The 11,443-nt window shown below is 35.9% G+C and overlaps 1 protein-coding gene across 1 annotated transcript; it reads right to left on the bottom strand.

Moving 5' to 3' along the window:
• LOC107618216 (probable xyloglucan glycosyltransferase 6) lies at window positions 4,634-11,373 on the bottom strand. Its single transcript, XM_016320215.2, has 5 exons — window positions 9,955-11,373; window positions 7,458-7,766; window positions 6,659-6,949; window positions 6,470-6,583; window positions 4,634-5,835 (listed from the first exon to the last, which is right to left on the bottom strand). The coding sequence occupies exons 1-5, from the start codon at window positions 10,717-10,719 to the stop codon at window positions 5,200-5,202; spliced, it is 2,115 nt and encodes a 704-aa protein (XP_016175701.1). The 5' UTR covers window positions 10,720-11,373; the 3' UTR covers window positions 4,634-5,199.

An 11,443-nucleotide genomic window follows, 5' to 3' on the forward strand; every position in this document is an offset into this window, starting at 1 on the left:
ACGGAGGGAGCGTGGGTGGGGGACCTGAGGCAGGTGCTGATATTCTTGGTTGCGAATTTGGAGACTATTTCGCTGGGGTTCCTGCGTGTGATGATAGTCTGCACAAGCATCAGACGTACTTTAGCCCATGTCAGATGTTGTCGGACTTGCTTGGTAGTGAAGCCCTCGATGCAGAGTTTGGAGGGTCACACTTTCTAGACAAGATCAACATAATCATGCAGGAGGATAAGCTGGCCAGACGCAGGTCTCCGCTTCCTGGATCCCAAACTTGGGTTGATGTGGACCTGAACGAGCCTCCTTCTGGAACCATCCAAGTTCAGAAGCCAACAGGTGCACTGGGATCCCCCTGAGGTGCCATGGTATCCAAGTCCAGAGCAGAGAAGTGCGAGGGGTACTGATTAGTACCTGAACTAGATGCTCCCCCACCCACAGCTGGAGTCATCCGTGGTGTCTCATCGTTGCTATCATCAGCAATGGTGGCAGGCTCCACATCATCATCATCATCATCATTATCATGCAATGCATCCTCAACCCCATTGGGTGCTCTAACCTCTCCGAAAATCTCAACCATCATAGGAGAACTGGGCGTCGTGAAAGCAACCTCCCCCAACGGTCCAGCCTCACCAACTAATGTATCATAACTGCGATTTAGATTAACTGCAAAGGATGGTGAAGCTACTAAATTTGGCTCAGTTGCAATCACCGGCACTGCTGACGAAGATCCAACAGGCATGGCACTAAAGCAAGCTGGATGTCCTGTGGAGTGGAGATTCCTATTTGAACCTCCAGAACTAGATGTCACGTCCACAAGCTTCGCCAACAGCTCCGGAGTCCTCACCTCGGAAAACTGACGGCGACAATGGAACAACACCTGGAAATCTTCGTCACTGCTAATAACAAATGAATCATACTTGACATCATTGCGTAACACAGAAATCGGGATTCTATAGAACAACTTCTCTACCCGTTTCACGCCTTGCAGTCCTAGTCTCTAGAGTATAGTATTCTTAAACTCAGCAAAACTAGTCGAAGGTTTGAGAAAAACACCCAGCGGGTCCTTGTCAGTGAACTTAATTCCTGATAGCGTTTTTTTCTTAATTGACCCTTTATAGTGCACAAGAGCTACAAAACTCTCATCACTAGCCATTGTGAATCTCACTCTTCTACAAAATTTCGTGTATGAGCTCGTTTTTATACACCTCAGTGCTCTGTAAATCGAATTAAATGTCTTCAAATTATTTCTATAATAACAAACACAGTAAATTGAAGCAATAAGTGTCAATTTACCATAACGTACGTGCATGGATAAATCGAATTCAATTGATTCGATTTACGTTCATTTACAAATCGAATCCATTTGTTTCGATTTACGTTTATCTTTAAATCGAGTCCATTTGTTTCGATTTAGTAGGAAACTGTCAAATCAAATCGATTGATTTGATTTTCATTCAATAACGTTTTTAACCTAATTCGAATCCAATGGATTCGATTTACTACGTGTTTCACTAAATCGAATTGACTCAATTCGATTTATATAAAAATGTACTTTGGGACTTTGACGTTGTATTTTTGAATTTGGGACATTCAGATAATATTAAATGCCATTTAGTTTATTTAAGGCTGGCAATGGGTAGGGTAGGATAGGGTTTGGACCCTACCCTACCCGCGGGTTGAGAATCTCTCAACCCTAACCCTACCCGCACCCTAAAGTTCTAAACCCTACACTACCCTATCCTACCCGTAGAAATATCAAATTTTTTCAAAGTAAATATAAAATTCAATCATTTCAAATTTTATATATATTAATAACATAAAAAATAACAAACTAATGCTCTAAATTACTAAATTAACTAACTAATTTAGTGGTTGTTTACTTATTGTAAGTTATTACATAAGAGAGGTTGTGGGTTTAACTCTCACTTCCTTCACTATATACCTAATTTTTATAAAATATGTGTTATATTTGAGGTGCGAATAGGGTAGGATAGAGTACACCCTAAACCCGTACCCTACCCTACCCGCAGGCATATCCGAACCGTATCCTACCCTACCCGAACGGGTTAGATCGGATTAGGTACCCGCGGGTAGGGTATGAATTGCCAGCCCTAAGTTTATTGAAGTAATTTACCCTATTTTCAACACGGTAATAATTTTTCCCCCAATGAAAAAGGAGAAGAAAAAAAAAATCACATCACAATAAGATATGATTGTGCACATATTTTCCTTCTTTTTCCCCTTCAGTTTGACAAGATTGTAGATGACCCTCATGCAAAGTGATTAGATTGGTGATGTTGAAAATGAAATAAATATTAAATATATAACAATTCATTAACCAAAATTATATTGGTTTATGAAACCTGCTCTAGTATTGAGATATTTATAAAACCACTACACATTATTGAGGTTGATTAACATTTAAGATATTTATTAAATTATGTAAAAATGTTTAAAAAACATTTTTTTATGACATAACTTATTCAAAAGTATTAAAAAGATTATTTGTGTTTATCACAATTCTTGTCTTTGTCTCATTTAGATTAAGTTCTAACAAACTATTGAAAAAAAAAAGGTTTTTCAATATACTTCTTAGATAATAATAGTAAAGAATTCTAAAACAACATATTATAACGAGCGATCTTGTCATTTCTTTTTAATGAAATATGATTCTTCATTTAAAATTGATAGCCCTCCAATCATATTCTTCAAGCTACATGGTAGACCACCACCCCTTGAATAAATAAAAAATCTATTCGTACTTTATTGGAGTGTGTGTGAATACCTTGGTTCTCTTTTATTTATTTATTTTTTTTGAAAAAATAGAAACAGAAAAAGAAATTTGAAAAAAATTGAGAACTTTGTTTAGTATGAAATTTGGTGTTTATATAGTAAATTTTAGGAACTATCATAAATTAAATAGAGGCAAATTAAGAGTAAATAAAAATGAAAATTCTACCATAATATTGGATACAAGTAGTCATCCCTATATATGCTCAGTTTGTCCAAATCATCATCATAAACATCTTTTCGCCAATTTTCCCAATTTCACACTAAGTAGTAGTAGTAATAATAATAAGGTGAATGTTATGCTGTTTATATATATTTGCCTAATTTATTAAATAAAGATAAAAATTAATATTTAAATTAAAAATATAAAAATAAATAATTTTTTAATATTTAAAACTTATTATAAAAGACAAATTTAACAATTTTAACACCAAAATTATAAGTATCACAGAATTTGTCTATATATATATATATAACTGTTGCTGGGAAATTAAATATGACCCAGCAATATGATGTTAGTTTGTTATTCAATAATGACCGTTGTGATATGAAATATCATCAGAATAATATAACTTGCAAGCTAGATTCCCTAGCATAGCAATAGCATCGTAGCCAAGCTCACAACTGATGAAGAAGAAAATTATTGGTGACAACAACTACTATAACTATGGCATTTTAAAAAGGTGTTGTTAAAATTAAAATAATATTTTTTTTATTATTTAGCAATATCTTTTAAAAAGTGTTGTTAAAAAAGGTTTAATTATTTTGTTGATCTCTATAGTTTTGCAAAATTTTTAATTAGGTCCTTATATTTTTTTTTCTAATTGAGTCTTTACACCAATTTTTTTTTAATTGAGTCCTTACACCTTTTTTTTATTTGAGTTCCTGCACCAATTTTTTTTTTTAGTTGGATCCGTATACAATTAAGCCAATTACTATCAAGAATGACTTAATTGAAAAAAAATTTGGTACAGAGATCCAATTAAAAGAAAAAAAAAGTATAGGAACTTAATTAAAAATTTCGCAAAAATATAGGGACCAACAGAATAATTAAACCTTAAAAAAATATTACTAAAATGTGAAAAAAAAGTGTGATTTTAATTTTAATAATACTTACATAATCATCACAGTTACCATAATCATAGACGTATTAGAATTCACCAATTTAAAATAAGATCTCTACTATTTTACTATACTAGGAAACTATATGGACCTTGAACTTAAGAAATCTCGACAAGAAATATGATATGTTTCGTAGCCAGTCTATTACTACCGAAAGGTGAACTCCAATGGTGTTAGAGATTAATTGTTGGCTTTTGGCAAATGGATACCCTTAGTATCCCCGAAAAGAGGACTTCAAATAAATGAAATTCGATGTAATCATGAGAGCTAGCAGACAGAGTAATTTGTTGGGGTTGCTTAGATATCATGTCTCTTATTCACCAAAGGCACCTATTCTCCCCTTTGAGTTGCACTTGAATACTGTGTTTAAGAAAGAAATAGACATGTAGACAAAGACGAACAAGAGTCATTGTATCATGGTTGTAACGTGAAACAAAATAGTAAAGATGAAAACTTCTTCAACGTCAGTTAAACAGTTCGTGATGGTGGTCCAATACAGTATGGGAAAGCAATGTGGTGAATATTTCCGGTTCCCACGTTCTCTCTCTTACGGAAAATACAAGATTTTTCTATCTTCGAAATAGAAAATATTATATATGTCTTTATCTACACAACCAAACAAGTTTTTATCTCAACTATCTCTACGTATCAACGACGATATTCATAATCTTGAAAAATTACAGAATCCACTATGGTGAGGACACAACCAATATTAATAAAACTAATGTGAAAAAAGAGGAAAGCCAATAGTGTCATTGATAACAAATCCAACTACAATAATGAAGCTACCAAAAGAATTACAAAAATGGGAACACAGGAAAACATATGTGAACCGAAGGGGACCAAAATCTGACTTAGAAAAAATCCAATTCAAACGACAACACAATGATACTACTATATGGTGATTGTACAGTTTGTCCATATGAAAAAAGAATAATAAATGCTATAATCTAATAATTTCTGCCTTCTAAAAGTTCTACCAGGCAAAACAACTGTATCAACTATTATAAGGTCAGAAATGTGATCCCCTTTTTTTGGTTTTCCCATGGTTTCCATTTCTATTATGGTTTGAAATAACTTTCTAGGTAAAACAATCTGAACTGCAAGTTTTGGAGCCAAGCCGCAACTGAATCGCTTCAAGTGGGAACCAAAAACCACATGGTATTTAAACATCTTAGGATCAAAATCAATGTGATCATGGGGTTTAAGGTTTTGGCCATTCTGACCTTTTAATTTGAATCAATGGGGATCCGAGAAGGTTATGCATCCACCCGAAATTCCAAATACAGAAGCTCAGCTAACCTGCTCGCCGATCAAATCGAGACCAACAACCAGGAAGCTTATACCTTGAAATAATAGGAAGTAGAAGTGAATTCCTTGTGCAGATAATAAGCTTCTAACCGAAGCAGTTAGCAAGATAAATGCGAGAGCAAGTTCTTTCCTGAACAGAAGATTTCTCTTCGTCTTTCCACTTTTCTTAGACAAATCTAGTTTGCTTAGTTCTTCGATGCCCGAATCCGAGGATGATCTATGAAGAGTGGCAGATTGCATTAGAGGTTCAGATTCCTTCTCGTAGGCGATCAAATCTGTCTCTGATGACCTTCCTAGTTTTTTCGTGACTACCCACTCATAAGAACTTCCAAAGCGAAATAAGCCGGATACCATGGCATTGAATTTGGTCACTGACATGGTGTTCTCAAACAGAAGGTATGGTACAATGAATGGAAATGAGCGTGGAGCCGGAAGAATGCTTAGGACAGACATGAGGCCAGGAATGTAACAAACAACTAAGGCAGGTAGTTCAGCTTCGGGAAGGAACATCGTCATTGGAAGAATGAAGCAGAAGAGGGTGAATGAATAAAATGGAAGAATGAGCTTCCTTAGAAGGAAGAAAAGAAATATCATATTGGCCTTCTTTACCCAACTAATCTGGAGAAAATAAAATTTACATCGGCACAATAATATTAGATCCTTCTGTAAGTCAAATACTCAATTATTTTTAATGAAATGGATGACATAAACTAGGTAGCAGTACATGCATTAAAAATAAAAAGCATATTTGATAACAATTATCTATTATTTGATTCTCTCTACCTTCAATCTATAATGTTTATGAAGATTATACACAAATTTAGAAAAGATTTTCAAATGAAGGAGCTATTAGAATTATCCTGATTAATCCTGGTAACCACAAAAGGCAACTTCAATATGTGACTGATTGAACATCTTTGTAAGTTATTTTAAGCAATAATTCTTCCAACTCAACCACCAAGAATAGGAATTCTTAGTGAAACAGGAAACTTGGAAATCAAATTCTGACTTTAAATGACTGAAAAGCTTTCAACTTTTGTATTCTGATTCTAAATGTAAATATTTTAATGTAGAGGAAATAGATGATTGTATATTTTTGTGCCTGCTACCTATGTTTGTCTTAAACTAGATTTAGGTTCTTTTGAGCATACACACCATTCTTACTTTCACTATATAATAACAGAGTAGTAGTTTCCTCGATTTAAGATAAGTCAAATTATTCTTAAAAGAAAACATACATAAAATTGAATACCTTCGAACGAAGAATGTCAAAAAAGCATAGACGAAACAATTGCATTGGACCAGAATGCCATCGGTGTTGCTGCTTCTTATATGCCTCATAGGTCTCTGGAAGCTCGCAAAGGCACTGCAAGAACCATAAATAGATATATAAAAACTAAAATATTTCAGATTAAGCTGCGATATTTGAAATAATGCTCACCTTAACGTCATTGATAAATACAAACTTCCATCCATGCAGATGAGCACGAACGGCAATATCCATGTCCTCGACAGTTGTTCGCTCCAACCAGCCACCACTGTCCTCTAGGGCCTTTATTCTCCAGACACCTGCGGTTCCGTTGAAACCGAAGAAGTTTAGGAACCAGCCATTCACCTGCTGTTCAACTTCAAAGTGGAATGATAAATTTATGTTCTGCAATCTTGTAAGCAAGTTCTCATCCTTGTTTACAAACGCCCATCTTGCTTGGACTAATGCCAAATCATCATTTCCCTTCAATGAGAGAAAAACAAGGACCAATCAGATTACAAAGACACTCACACTCAATACCGGAACCAAAAGGAATTTTCATTTAGCAATCAATCTTTTTTTTGTCCTCTTTTAAATTATTTAAAACATTTGCAGTATTTATTTAGTTCATTGGAATATCTTCTTTATACAATGAAATGATTTGTTAATAACTGCCATTTGTGATGACATCTCCTGACCTGAATTGTTAATTCAAACCAAATTTAGAAGTGGGGATATAAAAAAAGGAGATGCATATCACACTTATTGAATAATAAAAGAAAATTTATTCTTAATGTAAATTGTTAACTTCCTAGATTTATATACTTAAAAAGAAAAACTCAACTATCAGCATAATGTGTTGCACTTGGGATGAATTGGACCAAAATTTATGATGCCACAAAAGAAAGTGTACTCCGTTTCATAGTTGAAGTTAATAATTCTTCTTCCTGTTATTTTTTCTTTATCCCTTAAATGTATAAACATGAATTACCTCGAAATAAGGTATCGTCTTCAATAAGAAATCTGGAGTTGGCTGAAAATCAGCATCAAATATCGCTACAAACTCATAATCCTTAACATAATCACAGCTCATTGCAGATTTAAGATTCCCTGCCTTGTAACCTGTACGTATGAGACGATGTCTATATATTATCCGAACACCCCTCTGTTGCCATTTATGCACTTCTGCCTTGATGAGTTGTTGGATGTCTACATCATCGGAATCATCAAGAACCTGTACAAGCATTCTCTCTTTTGGCCAATCCATGATACAAACCGCTCCAATGGATTGCTGGTAAACCTATGGTCAACAAGGTACAAATTATGATGATACCAAAAAGGAGAGTATGGTAATATAAATTAAGATATAAGATTCTCAGCTCATACAGAAAAGTCAGCACCATCCATGCTCCAATTGATAAAATCAAAACATTTCCAAGAAAGTAACTATGCCAATCGCCATCTAAAGAAAGGACAATCTTATCTAATTCACTTTGCATTACAAATCAAGACATAAAAGGTAACACCAGCCAACTCAGAAGTTATAGGTGTTCATGAAACCAAATCTGCCTTGTATGCAGGAGAAATATTTTTTTTCCCCTCCATGTATGTTTGTGTTGTATGTGAAGAAGAAGATTATCTGAAACCTGAGTAGGACCACGCTTGAGGCTGTCACCAAGTAGAATCTCAGGAAGGTATATATAGACAGTCTTACCCTCGAGCAGAGCGTCTGGCATTTGATTTGGGGAACTTGTAGGTTGCAGGACAACAATCTTATTATTATGCCAAGGTTAACTCTCTAGATTTTAAAACTAGTAGGTCTAATAAATCAAACTTGAGATATTTTGTGATGATTAGGCTAAGAGAGCACTCCATTGCAAAACAACCCAACTTTATCCAGTTAAGGAAGGTCGTCTACATAAATCAAACACTATCATACTGCATCGAAATCCAATTTCCCCAAAATACTTCTAAATCAACCATCTTCTCTTCTCTACAACTATTAATTACACGTTTCTCATTTGAACCTATGTTGATCTTCTCATCGTATAACTAAAACACCTTTGGCGAGTCAACAAGCACACAAAACATTTTGAAACTAGACGATTCTGCTATCATTTTGTGCTTTACCCCACTTTACACATCCTTCTCTTTTATTTTCCTCTAAATTCAACATGGTACTGGAGCAGTACCACTATTTTTCAATTCAATCCCCAGCCCCCCTCTCAGTTTTGGTTTGCCCCAACTCAGCCTGTTAAAGCTTAATTACTTGGTTATAAATAACTCCCTACATATAAAATCCTACCCTTCCCCATTAGAATTCGTTTCTTTTCAGAATCTCTAACAATCATATCCTTTCTTTAATTCTACAATGTTGCACATAGTTTTAGGTAACTATCTCAAACTAGCCAATCACATACATTTCCGTATTTTTCTAGATTTGCAGCCATTATGGAACTCAAACACACACTTTGACACCGAACTGTCAACCTTTTCTAGTTCAAATTCGTCTAGAAAATCAACATTAAGCAACAAGTTCCCTAACAAACATTGACTTTAGACTGATAAACCAACAACTAAAAATTCATTGTCAAATTAGAAATAGGGTAAAATCCAGTTCACCCGTGGTTTTTTTTACCCCTGCTCAATTTCCACACATCAGAATTTTTTACCAAAACAAAAAAACGAATCGTTGTGGTATCACTAAACCACCTCATTTTTTGTTTTACACAAAACTGTTAAAATCAAATGCAGGTTAGCACCACAAGGCTATTCATGAGCCCTTATCATTCATTTCACCAATGAAAGAACAAAATTTAACATGCATGGTATTTTACAAAACAATTTACATCCCATGAAGAAACAACACAACCCCAGTGAGGATTATTTCAATTTGAGCCTTTGTTGGTGTACTGCTCTGTAGAATTTAAGGATTTGAAGAGACATAGAATACACTAGCACCTTTCAACAAAAATGAACATTAATTTGAGTCAAAAAAGACAACGGATGAGGTTTACATGGGAGAGAATTATATACAAAGACATAATTAAATCATTGATATAAATTCTATAGCTCCAGCAACAGAGCCATCCATGACTGAACACACATTGACAAATTCAAATGAAATTCACAAGAAGGTGCACAAGAATAGCTCCTAGATTGTTTCATTTATCTAATCATCCATTCAATCAACGGAACCTTATTACAAGTTAATGTTAGTATGCCAACAAATATGTGTCATATTACTCCAGACAAATGTTCTCCAACCTACTAACACAAGAAACTATAATTTGGAAATGAAGCATTACTTAAGCATCTCAATAAGTTAGAAAACCAAGTTGGCACCATAAGCACAAATCACAATCAAATAAAACAAACCAGCATCAGCATTTTTAAATATCAACAAGTGCAACATTAACAAATCTAAACGACAAACATAAGAAAAAGAATTCGTTTCGAAAGGACAATGGAACCTACATCATTCTTACCTCCCTCTCATTGCACATGGGAATCTGAATCAACACCATAGGATATTCTTCCACATTCACCTCCCTATTCTCTCCAATGCTGGCATACTCAATCGAAGCCACCGGCTTGAGCCGCCGGAACTTGATCCAAAAACACCCCAAGATCAACACAATCCTATCAACTGTCTGCACAATGAACAAAAATGTGCACACATTGGCCAAACCCTGCAGTGGCGGGGCAAGGTACTCGGCCCGAATCTCGAGCCATCTGGCGTAAACAACTCCCACCATCCCCAGCACCTCGGCGGACCCAACCACCGGAGGGCTGAAATGCCATCCTTTAAAATATGCTAACAATTCAAACCCTAATAAGAGGATCACCACAATTAAGAACGCCCTGATCGCCCGGTAGAGCCGCGACGAGGAATCGGACCGCGATCCGGCCGAGGAGATCCGCCGGTTGGCTGTCCGGACGAGATGGACGGCGCCGTTCGATATCCACGCAAGAAACGCGCCAACCTGCTGGAATTTCAGCCTCACAACCCATGACAGCTGGCGTGCGCTCCGTGCCCGGTCCTTCTCCACCAATGGATCGGAGGAACGAGCTTTTCCGCCGCGTCCGCCGCCTCCACCACCACCCTTGACATCGCCGCCGCCCTGGATGTCGACGGAAAGAAAAGGAGCTGATTCCGTTTGGTGCTCCTTGTCTTGGAAAAGGTCTACGTTGTTCTTTTCTCTCTGCTTATTCCACCATTCCTGAAACTCATAGTTTGGTGCCCGAGACATAGGAAGAGTAACAATAACCGAAAAAAAAAAAAAAAGAAACAATGAATGAGGAATAAATGGTGAGAAAAAAAAACGAAGAGACTCGAGATCTTTTGTTTCTTCCCCTTTTTTCTCTCTTATTTTTTGGGGCTGTGTTTTGATGTTCTATTTTTTTTTTTTTCTTTTTGGTGAAGTGTGATCCAAATTCCAAAGGCAAAGGGCGAATGAAAGCTAGAAGAGTATAACTATATTTGGAAAATGTGGAACCAAAATTTTAGCCACTTGATCTTGTTTCAGCTCATTTTTTGTTTTATTGTTTTATTGTTTTTCTTATGGCACCGACGCGGGTGTTGGCTGCAACGAGATCTGTTATTATTGAGCGGAGGACGGTGGCGCGTGAAGTGGTAGATGGGCGCGTGGGTGAAGAAGGAGTTGAATTGGATTTGGCTCGTGTGTTTGTTAACTGAAATGATGGCAGAATCATGTGAGTTCAATTAAGGGAGACCAGGGTAACCACGTTTTTATGTCGCTGTTCAGATCGCGAGACTACTATTGCTGCTACTTCTACTAGTGAGCTTTCTTTCCCTTTTATATCAGTTTCGGAACAGTATCAGTGTTTTACTTAACTTATCTTGGGAAAATCCACTGCCCAGTGGGGTTTCTCTTTCTCACTTGTGTCTCTGTCATTGTGTGTGCAATTTCATTAGAAAATAAGTGACATTATTAAAATAGTATTAAAAAAAGT

This window comes from Arachis ipaensis, chromosome B09 (genome assembly GCF_000816755.2).
Source record: "Arachis ipaensis cultivar K30076 chromosome B09, Araip1.1, whole genome shotgun sequence".
NCBI lineage: Eukaryota > Viridiplantae > Streptophyta > Magnoliopsida > Fabales > Fabaceae > Arachis > Arachis ipaensis.

What these genes read in the sequence shown, in the direction of transcription:
- LOC107618216 (XM_016320215.2), bottom strand. Translation starts at nt 10,719, where the DNA reads ATGTCTCGGGCACCAAACTATGAGTTTCAGGAATGGTGGAATAAGCAG. An exon ending in CCATGTGCAATGAGAGGGAG is followed by an intron (nt 7,767 to 9,954) that starts GTAAGAATGATG and finishes TGTTGACCATAG; the next exon opens with GTTTACCAGCAATCCATTGG. An exon ending in AGACGATACCTTATTTCGAG is followed by an intron (nt 6,950 to 7,457) that starts GTAATTCATGTT and finishes CTCTCATTGAAG; the next exon opens with GGAAATGATGATTTGGCATT.